The 21,274-nt window shown below is 42.5% G+C and overlaps 1 protein-coding gene across 3 annotated transcripts in view; it reads left to right on the plus strand.

Moving 5' to 3' along the window:
* Positions 1 to 2,157: 2,157 nt before the first annotated feature.
* LMNB1 (lamin B1) overlaps positions 2,158 to 21,274 on the plus strand; it is a 38,949-nt gene continuing 19,832 nt past the window's right edge. The window contains exons 1-3 of one of the 3 annotated variants that reach the window (XM_036308996.1): positions 2,158 to 2,832; positions 18,106 to 18,262; positions 18,800 to 18,925. In XM_036308996.1, the coding sequence (XP_036164889.1) occupies positions 2,474 to 2,832; positions 18,106 to 18,262; positions 18,800 to 18,925 (642 nt within the window). In that variant the 5' untranslated portion in view covers positions 2,158 to 2,473. Of the gene's footprint in view, positions 2,833 to 15,891; positions 16,193 to 18,105; positions 18,263 to 18,799; positions 18,926 to 21,274 lie in introns of those variants that run through there. The other 2 variants (XM_036308995.1, XM_036308997.1) reach the window with 2 other exon arrangements.

Here is a 21,274-nt window from a genome sequence, read left to right on the forward strand (position 1 = left end):
AACAAGACAATAAAACACAGAACCTGGCTGGAGAACCTTGCTATGATGATCACCTGAACGCTGCCTATGTGTCATTCATTCTTCTCTGACTCCATCCACACCTTGGGGAACCCCTGGACCTGCTGGGGCTGGACCCCAACAATACAGATGGTCAACAAATATATGAAAAGAAGCTCAACTTCAAATTAAAACCACATTGTGGTATCACCTCACACCTGCCAGAATGGCTATCATCAATATGTCAACAAACAAGTGCTGGAGAGGAGAGGGAGAAAAGGGAACCGTCATGCACCGCTGGTGGGAAAGCAGACAGGGGCTGCCACGATAGAAAACCGTGTGGAGTTCCCTCAAAAAATTAAAACTGGAACTGGCTTCTGACCCAGCGAGCGATTCCACTTCTGGGAATTTACTGAAGAAACCCGAAACACTAATTCGAAAGAATGTATGCACCTCTATGTTCACGCAGCGTTATTTACAATAGCTAAGATCTGGAAACAGCTCAGTGCCCATCAGTGGATGCGTGGATAAAAAAGCTGTGGGACATTTACACAGTGGAATACTACTCACCTTAAAAAAGACGGAAATCTTACCTTTTGCAACAACATGGATGAACCCAACATGGAGAGTAGCATGTTAAGTGAATAAGCCAGGCAGAGAAAGACAAACGCTGTATGTAGACTCTAATGAACAAAACAAAGTAACCAACGAAATAGAAACAGAGACATGGATACATGGAACAGACTGACACCTGTCAGAGGGGACAGGGTTGGGGAACTGGGTGGAAAAGGTGAAGGGATTAAGCAGACAAAACAAAACAAACAAACAAAAAAACCCTCATAGAGACAACAGTGTGGTAATTACCAGAGGTAAAAGGGGGGTTGGGGGGGCTGGTAGAACAGGGTATGGGGGGGATACATGGTGATGGAAACAGACGCGACTTGCGGTGGGAACCACATTATAGAATGGTGCTTGTGAAACCTACAGAATTTTATTAACCAATGTCATCCCAAATACATTCAATAAAAAAATTTTAAAAAATGGATGAATATTCAGATGGAAACAATCCAGTGCCCATACCACAGAATGGCTGCGTGGCCGGGCAAAATCCATGAAAAGCGCGGTGCAGGGCACACAATACATTTCAATAAACGTCAGTCATAAAGTTCAAAACTTTTCAAAGAGATTCATGACCATTCTGTAATTAGAACAAGTTGTCAATTACATTTTAAATTTTTTTTAATAGGGGATTTCCCTTTTAAAGCGGTCATTTCTACTTAAATTTTCACATATTTAGATTTCCATGCATCGGGTTTTCGTGAAGCACGACCTTTAAGAGCTTGTGCTTTCTACTCAATCACATATGAATCTCATCACTTGTGCGCTGTTTTGATTTTCTAAGCCCCTAAGTTGTTAAGGCATAAACGGGTCGGGCCCGCCCATGAGCCCTGGTGGCCGACGATTTTAACCTCAGGGCCCCGGTGTCCCTGCGGCCGGTAGCTGTCAGCTTGCAGACACGCGAACCTGAGCTGGGCAGGAAGAGGTTCGGAGACAGGGTCCCACCTGAGAGGAGGAGCGCGCAGCGGGCTCTGCACCGCAGACACCGGCGCCCATTCCGTGGCCCCCAGCAGCGGGGCCTCCGGACGGCTTCGCGAGCCCGGCCCGCCGGGCGGGGACGAGGTTACAGCGCCCTGGGTCCCCCAGGCCTCCGCGAGTTCCGCGGGTCGCTGTTCAGCACGTTTACATTTGAATTTCCCTGAACCGCTGGGTGTGGGCGGCGGCGCGGACCCGCCCCGGAAACCTCCGGGCGGCCGGCTCCTTCCCGCCACCCGCGGGCCCGGCCCCTCAGGCCCCGCCAGCGAGCGCCGAGCCGGGGCAGCCGACGGGCAGTCCCCGCCGCCACTCCCCGCCGCCAGCGGCCCTCCCTCCACCACGCCCCGCTCCGCGCGCCCAGCGAACGGCTGCCGGAGGGCCTGAGTTTGAATTTACGGGCCCGGCTCCTGAGCCGCCAGAGCGCCCCGCCGGCTTCCCATTGGCCGGCGGCGGTCACGTGGGGCTCCGCGCGCGCCCGCCCAGGAGGTGACTGCCGCGCTCGGGCCGCGCCACCCCCGCCCCCGCCCCCGCCGCGCGCCGCCCGCCCGCCCCTCCGCCCCGCCTGGAAGGAAACAAAGTGCTGCGGGCGGGAGACTTCGGCGGCGGCGGCGGCGGCGCGCGGACCCAAATCGGCCCTCCCGGTCACCCTTGCCCCGTGGCTTCCTTAGTGCGTGTGTGTGTATGTGTGCGCGCGCGCGTGTTTTCTTACAAAGGGCATTTTACGACTGATTGATCCCCTTTGCCCTTTGTGCTGTAACCCCGCTCCCACCATCGCGGATCGCCGGTGTGTGCCTTCGGTCCGGCGTCGCTCCCTCCAGCCTGCTGCGTGTCCCCGTGCTGCCCGCGGCCTCCCCGCTCCGCGCCGATCGCCCCGCCGCCCGCCATGGCGACCGCGACCCCCGTGCCGCCGCGCACAGGCAGCCGCGCTGGCGCTCCCACCACGCCGCTGAGCCCCACGCGGCTGTCGCGGCTGCAGGAAAAGGAGGAGCTGCGCGAGCTCAACGATCGGCTGGCGGTGTACATCGACAAGGTGCGCAGCCTGGAGACGGAGAACAGCGCGCTGCAGCTGCAGGTGACGGAGCGGGAGGAGGTGCGCGGCCGGGAGCTCACCGGCCTCAAGGCGCTCTACGAGACCGAGCTGGCAGATGCGCGGCGCGCGCTGGACGACACTGCCCGCGAGCGCGCCAGGCTGCAGATAGAGCTGGGCAAGTTCAAGGCCGAGCACGACCAGCTGCTTCTCAAGTGAGTCCTCGCTTGGCCGCCGCGTTAGCGCGCGCAGGGGCTGGAGGCGCAGCCCGTGGGGGCCTCGAGAACCCCGGAGAGGGAGATCGAGGCCCAGCGCGCCCACGCCCTTCCGTAGGGGTAGGGTCTCCATCTCCGGGAAGGAGAAAGAATCTAGTGTTTCCTAGTGGGCGCAGGGGTGGCGGCGGGGGCTTGAATTGTAGCGATGGTGGGTGGGACTGCATGCACATTTCCTGATCCTGGATACCGAGCGGGGCCGGGCAATGTGCCCGCCTAGGTGCGGGGAGGTGACGCCCGGGCGCGCGCTCCAATGCGCGCCCCAGGTTCCGGCGGGGCGCGAGACAAAGCGTCTAGTGGGCTTGCAGAGCCGAGGTGGCTAGTCCGCGAGGATTTGCCGCCCGCCTTAAGAATGAATGAGTTTTGAGCTGGGCGGAGGGAGGAAGGGGAGGGACAAGCCTTAAATGTCCCGGTCTCCCGGGGGTGGGTCCCGCCTTGGCGCGCTCAGTCTGGGCCCTGTGACATTTTGTGATCTTTCTGCGCCTGCCTTGAGAGAGGGAGGAGGGGCGGGGTCTGAGCTGCGCGCCACTGCCGGCGCAGGGCCAGTTGGGTTTTCTAGCTCGTTAGCTTTCACCCGCGAAGGATGTCCTTTCTGCGGAGACAGGCGGGGCCCTTCGGTGCTTCTGAGCGCGGGACCGCAAGCTGGGTTTTTGCATGTCGTGGCCTCCATTCTCCGATCCGTGTACCTACCCCCCCCCCCCCCCCAGGCAGCAGCCCCTTCCCTAGTTTTTGCATCCCCGTAAATAATGGTCGGTCGGTCTTTCTGGTAATGGTGGAAGACCATGTTCATTCCCCGCGTCTGTCATAGTGATGGCAGGCCAGGACAGGTCAAAGGTGTTGTGTCAATGTGGAGTGTTGTGGCGAGGGAGAGCTTGTAGTTATTCCACCTAAGGCAGCGGTTCTCAACCTGTGGGTCGCGACCCCTTTGGGGGTCGAACGACCCTTTCACAGGGGTCGCCTAAGACCATCGGAAAACACATATATAATTACATATTGTTTTTGTGATTAATCACTATGCTTTAATTATGTTCAATTTGTAACAATGAAAACACATCCTGCATATCAGATATTTACATTACGATTCATAACAGTAGCAAAATTACAGTTATGAAGTAGCAACGAAAATAATTTTATGGTTGGGGGGGTCACCACAACATGAAGAACTGCATTAAAGGGTCGCGGCATTAGGAAGGTTGAGAACCACTGACCTAAGGGGTCTGACTTTCATTCCAGTGCACAAGGGTAAACTTGCAAGCCTTTGCTGATCCTACCTTGACTTTCTGATGAGCAAAATGACATAATTGTCATCATTAAGCAACTTAGTGTTGATGTCAGGCTTTAGAAATTTGTTAAATTTGAGTCCAGAATCCACGATTGCCATCCTCGTTGCCAATTGAAATTTTGCCAAATGAAAATCGATTTTGACTTTGACTCTGCTCCTGGGTGTCTTTCTATCTGTATCCGTGTGAATGACTGTCTCAGTCACTGATGTTGTAGGTGTGAATCTGTGCTTCCCCGTTACTAAACATTCATAAGAACAGTTCATAAAAAGGTATGTGCACTTGGTAAAAATAATATATATTAAAAAATACAGGCTGATTTACTGAAAAACTAAATTTCTTGTATCTTTCCATGAGGCAATCATGTTTGGCCCTTTTTGTGTCTATTTCTTTTAGTATTTAGTTCCATAACTCAAAAAATAATCATTAGCTGCCCTGGCTGTGTGGCTAAGTTGGTTGGGCATCACCCATGCAATGAAGGGTTGCCACTTTGATTCCCTGGTCAGGGCTCATGCCGGGTTTCCTGGGGCTGGATTCCCGGAAGGAGCTGTGCAGGAGGCAGCCCATCATGTTTCACTCATATCAATGTTTCACTCTCACATAGATATTTCTCTTTCCTCCTCTCCCTTCCTCTCTGTCTAAAAATCAATAAAATCTTTTTTTAAAAATCATGAGCTTATATTTCTGTTTCTTGTATTTACCAACCTTTAGAGTCCTGTTTTAAAATGAGTCCATTCACTCACACTACTGTCTGCATTTTCCTATAAATTCTTTTGTTAATGAATTTCTTCAAATCTTAGATGCTATTGTATGACTCACCATTGTTATATGTACTACTAAGAAAAAAAACACATCAGGGCTAGTTATGTAGGAGCCATCCTGTTGGATCCATCCTAGTTTCAGAGATGTTAAAATGTAGCACTGATTATTTATCTATTACATGCCAGACACTGTTCTGTGTGTGAAGGATACAAAGATTAAAAAAAAAAAAAAGTTAGTGGAGGATACAAAAGATTACACCCCTGACCCCAAAAGAAACAAAACCAAAAAAAAACACAAGAAAAAGTTACTACCCTTATGTTTCTGAGAGTAGGGGAGATAACTCAGTAAGAAAATAAATATTGCATTTCATTTAATCTGAGGCATTTTGATGCTGATGCTTTTTAAATATTTCCAGAGGGTATCCTTTGAAGGTTTTTCACCCAGTAACAAGACTGCCATCTGGCTGACTAGTTGTAAAATGCTATGTGTAGATTGGGAGATGCATGCTGGTTTCAATGGGATTAAAGTGGGGAGAATGTGTGTTTTAGAATCAGTGAAATAATGCATGTGATTTAGTGTTGGATAATAACAGATGCTAGGGGAATAAAAATAAAGCGGGGAAGCAGTGGTGTGGTTAAGAAAGGCCTGTCTGAGGGCTTGACAGTCGAAAATAATCTGAGATGCTGAGTAATGTCCTGGGATTATAGTTATCTTAAATCTGTACATATATATATGCCTATTGTCAGGATTAGATGTACAGTAGCATACCCTTATAAGATGGTGCTACATTCCAAAGCCTCCATTGGATGCCTAAAACTGTGGATAGTGCTGAACCCTTTATATCTATTTTTTGAGTTTTTTCCAATAAACATGTACTTATGGTAAAGTTCAATAAGTTAGTTAGGCACAGTAAGAGTTTAAGAACAATAGCTAATAATAAAATAGAACAGTTCTAACAATACACTGTAATGAAAGTTAGGTGAGTGTGGTCACTCCTTTCAAGGGATCTCTTGCTAAAGTTTCATATAGGCTCAATGCATTCTGGTACAATATCTTGCCATCAATCAGAATGTTTTCTATGTTCCACACACAAATTTTAATGGCTTTATCATCTTAACTTATTATGCACTGTGGTTGTAACTTTTCTTTCTTTCCTTTTTAATCTTCACCTGAGGATATTTTCCCATTGATTTTTAGAGGGAGTGGAAGAGAGAGGGAGAGACAGAGAGAAATATCAATGTGAGAAACACATAATAGGTTGCTGTTATCATTCAGGTAATTCCTCTGCATTTTCTGAATAGAAGAACAAATTAGGATCTCTCTGATTGAATAGGGTGTGTTGCTGGCCAGCTTGTCGGAGGGCCTGCAGTTAAGGTAAGGGGTGCTGAGCAAGGCCACATGCAAAGCTGTTCCATGAGTTAATCCCTCTATCTAAGTGTGCCTCACTATCCCCTGTAGTTCCTGTGTTCATGTTCTGTGATAGGTACTTTAATCTACATTTATTCTAGAAATTTGTTGAGATGTTATCTAATAATTCCTTTCCTATTCACTTTGGTGCATCACATACTTTATTGCTTTTTTTTTTTTAATATATTTTATTGATTTTTGACAGAGAGGAAGGGAGAGAGACAGAGAGTCAGAAACATCGATGAGAGAGAAACATCGATCAGCTGCCTCCTGCACATCCCCCACTGGGGATATGCCCGCAACCCAGGCACATGCCCTTGACCGGAATTGAACCCGGGACCCTTCAGTCCGCAGGCCGACGCTCTATCCACTGAGCCAAACCGGTTTCGGCCTTTATTGCTTTTTTATTAGGGTCTAGTGGGGAGGCTAATACCTGTGCATAGTAAATCATCATCTCGGAAATCAGTTAATTTTGAGCAATAATTGAAGTATAATTTGTATGATGAAAAGAAAGAAATGTCTTATTTCTCTTTGGTCCATTTAGGTTTTTTATTTGCTTAAAAATAATTTTCTATACTTAACTTCTTATTTGGAGCCAGAGTATTGTAATTAGTCTATCATTTTGGTGGTTTGAGATTAAGTCAACAGTCTTGAGAATTATAGATTCCAAAATTACTAAGTCCCTTTGGGCTCCTCAGCACACAATATACCTCAAAGAAGAATTCATGGAGACATTTGGCCTTGCTGGAAAGAATTTGACAACAGCCTCCCAGGAAGCTGGTCTTTAGATCCATCCGACAATAGCTCTCTGATCTAAGATACAGCTACTCCAATTCAGTCCGAGTTTAATTATATTTCATTGGAAGCTTTTTTGGGGTTTTCAAGAATGAATGCCATCAGTCAACACTTTAAAGAAAAAAGTAAAGAAAGATTGACTTATTTCAGTATTAACCAAATATGCAGGAAAAGGAGATACAAAAAAATTGTGTTGACTTCAGTAACTAATTTTGTGGCTGCATACATTTCTTTTTCCTTCAGTTATAAGGGTCCATATCTTTTATGCAAAACCTTGCTGCTAGATGTGTTTTGGAAGTAAAAAGACGTCCAATTTTAATAAGGTAATATGATGCATATACTGTGTATGACACCCCCAGTGGGGTCTAGGGTAGCACGTCATCATGAAACAGATATTTCTGCAGGGAAAGATATTAATAGTCACAGTAAGTGGAGAAAGACATCTATAAATAGACTCACATTCATTCAGGTCTGGTTTTGTTACCAAATGAATTAATGTAAATTTAAGTTTTAGAACTCTAAAAATGCATAAAAGAGATTGTCAATTTGTATCTTATTATTTTTTTCTTTTTAAAATTTATATTTTCTCTCTCTTTTTTTCTTTCTTTCTTTCTTCCTTTCTTTCTTTTCTTTTTTTTTTTTTTTTTTTTTTTTGTTAATCCTCACCTGAGGATATTTTTCCATTGACTTTTACAGAGAGTGGAAGGGAGAGGAAGAGACAGAGAGAAACATCGATGTGAGAGAGACACATTGGTTGGTTGCTTCCTGCATGCACCCTGACAAGGGCCGGGGAACCTGCAATTGAAGTACATGCCCTTGGCTGGAATTGAACCCAGGACCCTTCAGTCCACAAACCGACGCGGTATCCACTGAGCCAAACTGGCTAGGGCTCTAGAGCTTTTCTTTTTTTCCTCATTTGGTTTATGGTAGATATTAAAGCTTAAAAAACTGCAAAATTAACTGTAGGTTTCTCTTTTTGAAAATTATAACTGAATTAGAAAAATGGTGATGGGTTCATTGGTATATCTCTAATATAATGAATGAATGCAGTAGGATCATTTGAGATGCTGAGCAACTTACTGTGTTCCTTCATTAAACACACACACACACACACACACCTCACACACAAAATGACTTGAAAAAGGATGTCCCAGGAAACACAGTTGTTAGGCTTGAAAGCCAATGTTTTCAAAATAATCTTTGACATATTGTACACAAATTTTGTTGATAATAATAGCATAATTTCATATTTTTAAAAACAATTGATGCTTTAAAAGATATAATTTAGCTTATGAAAATAAAAGTTTTTTTCCCTCCAAATAGAATAAAGGATAATGTTGATTGTGTTTTTTTCATGATACATGTGGATCTGAAGATTTGTAGACTTTCTACCTCCATCCATAAGCATCATTGATTTGAGGAAGATAGTTTTGAGGTAGAAGGATCAAGCATACTTAGTGTATTCCTTTGGAAAAAACAGCATTTGTTACTACATTAATAAGGAAACTACTGATGGGAAATTTGGATTTGTGTGTTTTCATAAATAAGAATGCATGTGCATGCCGACTTGCTACTAGCAAGTATGACTGGGACAATGTCCATCACAGTAGCCTGAGATAGGGTAGTATCAAACAAAAGCACTACCTGAAGTTGCAATTTCCTATTTTTGGTGACTTGGGAAAGGCACTTAATTCTTTGAGCCTTTATTTCCTCATCTGTATAACTGGGGTAAGGAGTAAGCAATAGTTTTAGCTGTTATATATGGGTAGTTTTTGAGAGTTAACTTTTTTATTACATAAAAATTATATGTTCATTATGGAAAACCACAAAACACGGATAAAACACCAAGAAGAAAATAAAACTTGCCCTTAGTTCTGTCTCCCAGAAATATAAGTCCTGAAAGTTATTTTCTGTATCATATTAACAAAAAAAATGGGTTGATAATAAATATGGGTATGTAACCTGTGTTCATCAACACTATTTTGTGAACATTTTATATGTCAGACAGTAAATGTGCAATACCATTACTGAACACATTTTGAAGATTTCATCACTAACCTTTATTGGCCACTTCAGTTTTCTGTGACTAAGGCTTTGCAGGTAAGTACAGCTACCCAATTTCTTAGAGGCCATAGAGGGCCATGACAATATTAGGATTTTTCCTCTGGTTAACTGAATGGTTAACTGAATGGTTAAATGTTAACTAATTTACTGGTTAAATGTTAACCACTAGATAAAGTTATTACAGTTTTGCCAATTTTTGATGCCACTAGTAGCAGACGAGTGTCCATTTCCTATTTGAATTAATTTTAATTTCTGAAGGTTCTTGGTCATTTTTGTTATGCTCATGTTGCTAGCATAAAAAAGTAAAAAGATAAAAATTCAGGTTATAATCTTAGATTCCTGCCAGTATTTTTGGTATAGGCCTACATGAAAACTGAGATTTCCTTTAGCTAATATATTTAAATGGGCCTTTTTAAATTTAATTTTTGGCCGTCAGTGCTTTTGGGTTTATTGATCATAGAATTACAGCACTTTTACTAGTACTATTGGGTCTTGTATCATCTGATCTAAACAATTCATTTGTAAATATATAAATTGAAACCTAGAAAGATTAAAATACTTGTGTTAGATGCAGGACAAGAGCCAACATTTATTTTGTGCTTATTGTGCTTGCCAGGTACAATGCTAGATGCTTTATAAACACTCTTTTAAACCTTATGATAACCCTGGTGGTAAGTGAGGAAACTTGAGGCTTAAAGTCAAGTCTTTTGCATAGGATTACTTAGCAGATAGATAAATGGTGAAGTTAAAATAGATTCTAGTTCCGTCTTCTAGCATTGTGATAAGGTTTTTACCAGTATTGCCTCATTTAATCCTTACATCAGTGCTGTTTTGCAGGTATTATTCCGATACCAACTTTCATGAAGCAGGCTCACAGAGTACTGTCATCTGTTCTTGGGACTTGTCTTACATAGATTGTTACTTTTCAGGTCCGTTTGGCGGCGACTTTTGGAAATGGTACTGGCTGTGTGTGTGTGTGTGTGTGTGTGTGTGTGTGTGTGTGTGTGTGTGTGAATTTGATAGTTCATAGCTCCTAGGATCGTAATTTTGGATGTCAGGAGAGTGTAGTAATGGAAGCCATAGTTTCAACTAACTCAGGGCTTTGTTTGCTAATTGGGAAAGGGTGAAGATGAAGTACTGAGAGACCTCTTTTTTCCCTTCTTAAAAAGCTACTCTCCTGCTTTACTCCGTGCTTTAACAATTTTAAAAGAAATTAAAATCTCTACCTAAATCTTTAATAGTAACAATAGAAATGTTCTTTTCATTTATATTAAGCACACATTTGTGAAACAGGCACTATGTGCCAGGCCTTGAGCAGATGCTGGGGATAGAGGGCTGGGACGCTCAGTCCCTGTTATCAAGTTGCTTCCAGTCTAGTGTAGAAGGTAGACAACAAATACTACAGTATTGTGATACTTTAAATGTGATACACTAATACAGTGTAATAAGTGCTTAGCAGTAACCACTTAATGGTTACTTACTTAACCAATATAATGCTGTGGGGACACAGAGACTACCACCCAAGGCCGGCTAGGAGCTTTGCAAAGGTTTCAAAGACATCTCAGGGGAATTGGGGAGGTAGTGATGAGCTGAGTGTTGGGAGGTAAGTAGGAGTTGACATCTAAAGGAAAACATTGGGAGAGGGTGTTGTCCTGGATGGCAAATAGGTCATTGAACTAGAGCCATATATATATATCTATATCTATCTATCTATCTATCTATCTATCTATCTATCTATCTATCTATCTATCTAGATATAGATACATATTTATATATCTGGTGTTTATATAGATGGTTGGCTTTTAGGTAATACGGTGTCTCAAGAATTTTAGGTGACATAAGAGTGACATCAGTCTGGGTATTCTGTGCAGGGAAATAAGAGTAAAGGTAAAAACACTAGTAAGGACACTTGGGGAGTAATGAGGTGACTCCCTGAACTGAGGCAGGCAATGGGAAAGGACAGAAAGTAGATTTGTCGGTTTAGGAAGAATAAAGTCTAAGGTGATTATTTCTATGACTAGGTGCCTGGGGAGATAGTGTTGCTCTTAACAGAGATGGATGGGGAAGGAGCAGGTTGGGGGACCCTACTCAGGGTTAGTGGTGTTAGTGCTGTTTGTTGGACTTCCAGGTGGGAGATGTCAGTCCAGGTGGAGATGTCAGTGGCAATTTAGAGCACTTCTCTTGAGCTCTGAAGAGAGGCTGGGATTGGAGAGACAGTTTAGGCCAGTGATGGCGAACCTATGACACGCGTATCAGAGGTGACATGAAAACTCATGTTTTTGGTTGATTTTTCTTTGTTAAATGGCATTTAAATATATAAAATAAATATCAAAAATATAAATCTTTGCCGAAACCGGTTTGGCTCAGTGGATAGAGCGTCGGCCTGCGGACTGAGGGGTCCCAGGTTCGATTCCGGTCAAGGGCATGTACCTGGGCTGCGGGCACATCCCCAGTGGGAGATGTGCAGGAGGCGGCTGATCGATGTTTCTCTCCCATCGATGTTTCTAACTCTCTATCTCTCTCCCTTCCTCTCTGTAAAAAATCAATAAAATATATTTTAAAAAAATATATAAATCTTTGTTTTACTATGGTTGCAAATATCAAAAAATTTCTATATGTGACACGGCACCAGAGTTAAGTTAGGGTTTTTCAGAATGCTGACACGTTGAGCTCAAAAGGTTGGCCATCACTGCACTGTAATAACACAGCTAGTGTTGTGTGGTGTTCAGCTGCCATGAGACAGCTGTTCAGAAGAACCGTAAGGTAAATTAAAGCCAAGAGCTCAAACAGCTGGTCTAATTGGCCTGGTTCTCCATATAGAGTTGGTCTGTTTTGAGGGCTTTAAAAATCCTTGTTCGCACCCTGGCTGCTACGGCTCAGCTGGTTCGAGCCATGTCCTGTTCACCATAGGGTGATGGGCTCTATTCCCGGTCAGGGCAAAATCCCAGGTGGTGAGTTTGATGCCCAGGCATTGCATACAGAAAGCAACCAATTACATCGATGTTACTCTCTCTCCCTTCCTCTCTCTAAAATTGATTTAAAAAAAAATCTTTGTGGATATGATTAAAAGTGACAATTTTTTTTTTTTAAATATATTTTATTGATTTTTTACAGAGAGGAAGGGAGAGAGATAGAGAGCTAGAAACATCGATGAGAGAGAAACATCGGTCAGCTGCCTCCTGCACATCTCCCACCAGGGATATGCCCGCAACCCAGGCACATGCCCCCGACCGGAATCGAACCTGGGACCCCTCAGTCCGCAGGCCGACGCTCTATCCACTGAGCCAAACCGGTTTCGGCAAAAGTGACAATTTTAATAGAACTGTTTCTGCTAAGTATGGTTTTTAAATCCCTCAAATTTAGAATGTATAGCTTTTTAAAAGGCTATAGGAGTAAGTCTATCACCTCAATATTATACCTTGGATGGATTTTTCCATAAGCACCGATATCTTCAACAGATTATATTCATTGAGCAAACATTTATTAAATACAAATAATTGCCCTGTCCACTTTTTTATATATGCAGTATCATAATCTTTGGCAAATTTTGTGGAAATGCAATTAATAGCCAGAAACTAACTTTATATAACTCTTTCTAGGTATGTTATTATTCCGCCAACTAAGAGATCATTTATAATTTAAGTCTCTTAAGTGGAATTGCTTAATGTAACTCTGTGGGGCTTTTGTTTTGTTTTTAAAATATTTTTATTGATTTCATAGAGGAAGGGAGAGGGATAGAGAGACAGAAACATTAATGAGAGAGAAACATTGATCGGCTGCCTCCTGCATGATCCCCACTGGGGATTGAGCCCACAAACTTGGGTATGTGCACTGACCGAGAATCGAACCGTGACCTCCTGGTTCATAGGTCAATGCTCAACCACTGAGCCAAGCTGGCCGGGCCTGGGAGGGCATATATATATATACACACTAGAGGCCCAGTGCACAAAAATTTGTGCACTCGGGGGGGATGGGGAGGGGGGGCCCTTAGCCCGGCCTGTGCCCTCTCACAGTCTGGGACCCCTCAGGGGATGACCACCTGCTGGCTTAGGCCCACTCCCCAGGGGATTGGGCCTAAGATGGCAATCAGACATCCCTCTGGCAGCCTGGCAGCCCTTGGGAGATGTCCACTTGCCAGCGGGGAGCAGGCCTAAACTGCAGTCGGACATCCTTAGCGCTGCTGAGGAGGCAGGAGAGGCTCCCACCACCACCGCTGTACTGGCAGCCAGCAGCCTGGCTTGTGGCTGAGCAGAGCTCCTCCCATGTGAGAGCGCCCTGACCACCAGAGGGCAGCTCCTGCATTGAGCGTCTGCCCCCTGGTGGTCAGTGTGTGTCATAGTGACCAGTCATTCCCACTCCTTCTGCTGTTAGGGTCAGTTTCCATATTACCCGTTTACTATATAGGATAGAGGCCTGGTGCACGGGTGGGGGCCAGCTGGTTTGCCCTGAAAGGTGTCCCGGATCAGGGTGGGTGTCCTGCTTGGGTGCCTGGCCAGCCTGGATGATGGATTGATGGCTGTTTGCAGCTGGTCACTCCCCCTTCAGGGTGGGGGTCCCCACGGGGTGCCTGGCCAGTCTGGGTGAGGGGCTGAGGGCTGTTTTCAGGCTGGTGGGCAACTAAAGCTCCCAGCCTCTCCTTTTTTCTATTTTTTTTTTAAAATATATTTTATTGATTTTTTACAGAGAGGAAGGGAGAGAGATAGAGAGTTAGAAACATCGATGGGAGAGAAACATCGATCAGCCACCTCCTGCACATCTCCCACTGGGGATGTGCCCGCAACCCAGGTACATGCCCTTGACCGGAATCGAACCTGGGACCCCTCAGTCCGCAGGCCGACGCTCTATCCACTGAGCCTAACCGGCTTCGGCCTATTTTTTTTTTTATTCTGGGATTAATTTACCTTCTATAGCTGTCACTGGAGCTGAGAGCAGGCTCCAGCTCTGAGGCCGTTGCCGGCTGAAAGCAGGTACATGGGTTTGTTTATATTCTATAATTGAAACTCTGTTGCCATCACTGGCCACTCTAAGCTCTGACGCCACGCTGGCTGAAAGCAGGTTTCTGGGGTTTGTTTAGGTTCTATAATTGCAACATTGTTTCATCCGGAGCTCAGAGCTGAGCTGCGGCAGGCGGGGAACATTGACTTCCTCCATCACTGGAGTAAGCAAGCCTCATGTTCATGTTCGCTTTAGCTGCCTGGCTGCCGGCCGACATCTTGGCTGGCAGTTAATTTGCATATCTTGCTGACTAGCCAATGGGAAGGGTAGCGAAGTTATGGTTAATTACCATGTTTCTCTATTATTAGATAGGATTTTTATTGATTTCAGAGCAAAGGGAGAGGGAGAAAGAGATAGCAACATCAATGATGAGAGAGAATCATTGATCAGCTGCCTCCTGCACACCCCCAACTGGGGATTGAGCCCACAACCCTAGGACATGTGCCCTTGACCAGAATCAAACCTGGGACCCTTCAGTTCACAGGCCAGTACTCTATTCACTGAGCCAAACCAGCTAGGGTTGGGAGGGCATTCTTAATTAGGATAGAGTATCAACTACATTTTTTTCTTCTATTTATTTTTGTTAATCCTCACCCAAGGATATTTTTTCCATGGTCAACTACACTTTATAAAACTCTCTCCCTGTCTGCAATTGGAATATTGGTTCTTCTGTAAACATCTACAGTAAATGGATATGTTTTTTGACTTATATCCAGTGTGCATATTTTTAGTATTAGTGCAATATTTCATGTTGAATTTAGATGAAAACGCAGAAAGATCTCCTTATCTGGAGGTAGGAATACCTTAGGCAGGTCAGTCACACTGGACAAATCCAGTTATGAAATACAGTCAAGGAGGAATGCCCACCGGCCCCTGGATTGCTGTGTAAGTTGCTCTCTGTTCCTGGGCATTGTCAGTGGCTCCTCTGCTTAGGTGAGAGCTGCAGCCAGTTCCTGTGTGTGGTTTAGGATGTCAGTTCTGCAGGTTTCTGCACTTAGATTACGTACTGACAGTTAGGTCAGGACTTCCTGCAGCACTTTGAATGAATGAAAAATAATAATGCAGTTAGGAAACTGACAAGATTATGTTCAAGACAGTAACTTGCTACAGGGCCTTGGTATTTTGGCAGCTTATGTGGCCCATCAAACTCACTGACTCATGGCTTCTGATCAGGTGTAATCTTAGGAATTTTTTCATTATCCATCGAACCTTGGAAATTGGCAGACGATAGGGAGGACATCTAGGAATGCACCTTTTAGAGATTATAAAAGTGTCACAGTTATTTATTTTTAGGAAAATACATGATATTTTACATAGCATAAAAAAGGCAGAATGGGTTTTTGGGGAGACTATTTGGGGAGTTTCTTTAACAATGACCAAAACAGTCACTATTTATACATTGTCTATGTAGAACCCTCAAAGAGTTCTCAGTGTCCTGAGGTAGCTAAGTACGGACTTGTATGATAAATGTAACATAAATGTGCAAGAATAAATGTGCAGCCGTAGTATCCAACTCTCCTCCTCTTTCCCCTTGAGCCAGGGCATATAAGGTTAGCTTTCATTTGCAATTTTAAGCACACTTCTAATTCTGATTTGTATCTTCCTACTATTTTCAGTAATGTCAGAGTTACAGCTTTAGGAAAGAATCTGTAGTGGAACAATGTATATTTTTTACAGAATAACAGCAGTATAAGTAACTAAGAACTTGACACCACATTTCAGCTGGTACCTCGGGGTGGCTCGAGGTATCACACATCAAAAGCATATCCTACTCATCCCCTTTAGTCCACTCCTTGTCATAGCTGGTCATGATTTCTGTGGAAGAAGCCAGCGTACTCCAGTCATTAGGTGCACTCTCTTCATTGTTTCGGCGTCTCGTATTTCCTGTTCTCCACAAGGTGCTGCGCAGTATCTTTCACTTGTGGTTTAGCATTCTGGATCTGGAACCATGTACATTAATTATAGCCATTAAATCAATGAAGTAAGACACAGAACATACAGTAAGTAGCCCGTGAAGTTGGAGTGATATTACGTGTCGTTGTGTTTGTGTGTGTCCAGTATCCTTGGTGGGCTCTTTGGTTTCTGGGAAGCACAGGTTCACTCCCCTGCCATTGCAAAGTGGAATCTCACATTATGATATGAGATTTAAATATTAGACAGTGGTGCAGTAGAATGTTTTGTAATTGTTAAGTAATTTGAGCCAGTAGCTTTTGTAAATATTGTGGAATACATAAAATTTTTTAAAAATCATATGCATTATAATATGTATTCCTGCCCAGCTCTGGTCATTTATACAGTGGGATAAAATAATAGCTCCTCCACAAGTATTGATTCTGTTCTGTGGAGTTCCCAGCTAGGACCAATTGTTGCAACGAGGCATTCTTTTTTGTTATGAATTAATGACTACATGGGATTTTAAAAAAAATACTTGATTTTTTTTTTCACAAATCTTCAGTGAAAGGTTGCCATCTTGTGGGTTTTTTTAAAATAAAGGATTTAAGCAAAATCTGATATGACTGCTGAGATTTTATGAATATAGTTGTTTTATGATACCAAAATGAGTAAGACATGAATATTATTAAATCTTTTTATATTTGCTTATCCTTTGGACAGATATGTGCACTTTATTTTAATATTACAGATTTTAAGAATTTCTATTAGTTATTAAACTTTTCTTTTAGCCCACTCAAACATTACTAGTATAAATAATCTACAATTACAGTTTTAATTAAGAGCAGATATTGAGATATTTGATATTAATTTCTAATTAATAATAGAATTATTTGGATAAAAAATACTTTTCTTTAAGAGGTAATTATTTGACAAAATATACAAAGGAACCTTAATTTTATAATATAGAACTCCAGTTAGTAAAAAGAAAAAGAAACCTCAATTTAGACCTAATTTTTTTGGTAGTTAATAATATAAGCTGAAATAATTAATTTTTCTTCAGAATATCAGAGAGACCCTAATGTATAGTTAGGGAAGTCTTAAAAATCACCTCCTATGTAAGGAATGGAAAGCGCTTGCAAGCTTGGGGTCAGTTAGTTCTTATATCAATGGAGTTTTTATATGATACTAAGTTACAAAATTGCTTTTTATAATAACTTTATTTCCACTTGTTTAATCTCATTTTATATCTTGATTTATAGCTCCTATTCATATTGGTTTATAATATTCATTATATTAAAAATAATAAATATTTATTTTTTCAAAAATGTCTGAGAATCATATGTACATGTCTGCATATATGTCTCATACTAGTACATGCTGACGCCCCCACCACCACACCAGAGTTGGTTATTAAACATTTACCATCACACCATTGGGTGGAATTCACACAATATTTTAACAATGAAAAACTGAAAGGTGCAGTTAGGGAACTTAGAGGTAAGACTGTAGGAATAGAACCCAGAACCACGATTGACGTTGCCTCCAGGCTGCAGGCCCCTCTGTGTGTTTGACGGCAACGGTGTAAGATGCGATAGCTGATAAGAAGTTAGAAGAAATTCCCGTTTTTGTTTTATTTTGATTCCTCCCCCTCACTGCATCTTTATACAAGAAGAACTGAGTTGTGATTTGACTAATAGATTAAGAAATATATGTAAAAAAAGAGTCTTCTTACAGAAACATGTAATTCCTGTTAAGGAACAAGGAGCACATGTGTTTTTTCTCAGAGATAACCAGGATTCTGGTGCATTGGTCCCCGTGGACTTCTGTTAGGGAAATTCCTGAAAGGGAAAGCTGTTATCCACCTAAAACTTGAGAAACAATGCTCCTGAATTGCTCCTCTGATTTTAGCAGGTTATGGCAGGTTTTAGATAAACTGCCTCTTTCCCCCTAAGCAGGGCGGGAGAAGGCCTCAAGTTAGGGGTAGAATTTGATGTCTTGCCCTTCTTCACTTGTCTTGCAGTTACGCTAAGAAAGAATCTGATCTTAATGGAGCCCAGATGAAGCTCCGAGAATATGAAGCAGCACTGAATTCTAAAGATGCGGCTCTGGCTACTGCACTTGGCGACAAGAAAAGTTTAGAGGTAGAATTGGAGGATCTGAAGGATCAGATCGGCCAGGTCAGTAACCACTCCTCTTGAACCATATTCGGCAGAGTAATTGCCTTGGTTGATTGATTTTTGATTATTTTATGGCTTATCTGATGGCCTCAAGGCAGCTAATGTTCAAAGCACCTCCACTCTTTAGTCATTGTGTCTTGATCATGCTCCTTCTGCTTCTTGCTCTCAAAGCCTATTTCATTATCGTAACAAAATGTGAGGTAGGACAAGAGAAGGTGTCATACGGTGCGCTGCAGACAGGAAAAGATGAAAGTGGTAGTTCAATCTTTGGCTTGAGTTTTGAAATGTAAGTCAGAAGTTTCTGTTCATTCCCTGTTGCCAGTTACCAGATTTGAGAGGTGTTTTGGCGTGGCACTCTGTGGGTGGGACAGCAGCCGAACACACAGTTAAGGATAAAGGTTATCAGGAGGGACTCTCGTACACTTGCAAATACAGAGAAGTTGCAGTACTTGATTGGATTCGATCCATCGATAGCAATTAAGTTTATTACTATATGGTTGCTGTATAATGCCCATCAATTCTTTTTCCTGATGTTAGCTGGAAGTCTCCTTGACTGCTGCCAAAAAACAGTTAGCTGATGAAACTCTGCTTAAAGTGGACTTGGAGAATCGCTGTCAGAGCCTGACCGAGGACCTGGAGTTCCGTAAAAGCATGTATGAGGAGGTAACTGTGTATAATTTTTACTTCTTCAAGGAATGGAGGCATCCCAAAAGGCTTTGTTATAACTTTGTATGTAAATAATGGGAGAAATTTTGTAGGTAAACTTTTCAAGGCACTGCTGCTAAAAGGCTGCATATGAGAACACAGGTATGATTTTACTTCATCTGGTTTATAAAGGCTTAGTCACAGCAGTTAATTACTGTTTAAGCATTTGTATTACTGCCTCACAGATTACTCCAAAACTTAGCAGCTTAAAACCACAGGCCTTTATTATTTCACAGTTTCTGGAGGTCGGGATTCTGAGAGCTGTCTCACTGGGTGGTTATGCTTCAGGGTCTCTCATGAGGTTACAGTCAGGCTTTCACCTGGGCTGGAGAAACTGCTTCCCAGCTCATTCACAGGCTGTTGGCAGGAGCTGTTAGTTCAACGAGGGCTTCTCCAGAGGGCTGCTCACGCTGTGGCTTCTCCCAAGAGTGGCGAGTAGGGAGCGAGTAAGAGCAAGACAGAGGCCTCATTATCTTCTGGAAGCTACTCCCAGAAGTGATATATCTTCACTCTCCATCTCACACGCCAACCATGACACAGGGCGTGACTACCAACCATTGGGGGCCTTCTGGAAGGCTGGTACCCATAGCATTTATAGCTATATGTGTGTATTTTAAGGTATCATTTACAAGCCTTACCTTCTGTGGTCAAACCTTGGGGGTTGAAGGCAGCAAGTGTTGCGAAAAAAGAAGTAATAAAATTGGAGAAAGGGGAATGTATATTTCCTCTAAATGGAAGGGGGTTGACATGAACCCAGGGCAAACATGCAGTTAAATAGTGAAATGTTTTTAGAAGTAATATAATTTTGAAAACAATAATTAACAATGATTTGAAAATAGGAATTTATTATATAAGTTAAATTTTTTTTTATTGTAGAAAAATATTGGAGATATGACCATTTTTATAATGATAGAGTATTAAAATCGGTATTGTTGGGATTTAAGTGCTCTCCCAAGCATTCTGACTTTGGGCAACTCTTGAATTGTTTTTTAATTTAAAAATGAAATACCAATACTTGCTGTTTTTTTCTTCAAGGAGTGGAGAAGATCAAAATGGAATGTTGTATGTGAAAGCTCCTTGTAAACTAGTGAATGCTACCATATACTTGTTAACGACAGTTTTGCTTTATAAAGGGAGATATTTTTATATTAAGTTGACGTCATTTTTGTTTTGTTTTGTTAAAATTGTTTGTAATTTACCACTACTTATTCTGATGCTGTGCGTGGACTCCTTTCATCTCAGCTTTGTAATCTACACCGTTGGGGAACATCTTGTTAGTTTTTGCCTTATTTGAGAATGAATTTAAAATATTCCTTTTTTTTTTTTTTACATGGAAGATATAATTCTATTCCATAAGTATACCTAAGTTCCTTATTAGGAACAGTTAAAGGGGCAAGAATGGAAGGAGAAAACCAGAAAGAGGAGGTAGGGAGGCAAAGGGCAAAATTATTAGTACGTCTCAACATTTGCTGAACTAAACCTTTCATTTGCATGCTTTTCACTTCATTACATAGATGTGAGCCCTGAGAGGTTAATAGCAGAACTATAATTTGAACCTGGTTTTCTGGTTCTGTCCAATGCATTTTCCTCTGCAAAGAAGTGTTAAAAGAAAGATGAGGAAAGGCATAGAAAACACTTGCAGTAAGGTGATACGGGAACAAGAACTTCAATGGGTTATATCCCCCTCTTGTGGCCGCTTTAATTATTGTCATTAAAGAACGATCTGTTGTATTTTCAGAGCTGGAAGCTGGAATGGAAACTTGACTCTCGGGCTTGTGTTTCTCCAGACATTCTAGTTTTGGACACTTGCTTAAAACATAGAGCAAAGGATTATGCCTACATTCTATTCTTTAACAGTGACTTGTCATAAGTACTCAAGATAGTAAAGTGCTAATTGTTAAGGTTCTGTATCAATTGGTATTGATACCTCAGCCGCAGCTCTTACAATAACTCATGTAAATTAGCTTGCTCTGCCCATTGTTGCATCTTAGTATGTCTAAGAAAAGAGTTTTATTGTGTACAAATCTGCTAGTTGAAGTTGTCCGCACAAGTTTAACTTTTCATGTGGATTTTTCTCAGCGGTGTCCTTAGGATCGTCAATATGACATTTTAGAAAAACGATTACTAGTAGGTGTACATAGTTTTGCATGATTGCATGGTACTTTAGTATGTCTCCCAGGCCTTTCAGAGCTGTGCTACTGAAAAGAAACAGAATCCTCAGGGCTTGAGATGCTGCCATTTCTGTTATTAGTTTCATCCTTGAAATCGTCTCATTTGAAAATGAGGGCAAAAAGCTATACTCACATG

The sequence above is a fragment of the Myotis myotis genome, unplaced genomic scaffold, assembly GCF_014108235.1.
Source record: "Myotis myotis isolate mMyoMyo1 unplaced genomic scaffold, mMyoMyo1.p scaffold_m19_p_5, whole genome shotgun sequence".
Lineage (NCBI taxonomy): Eukaryota > Metazoa > Chordata > Mammalia > Chiroptera > Vespertilionidae > Myotis > Myotis myotis.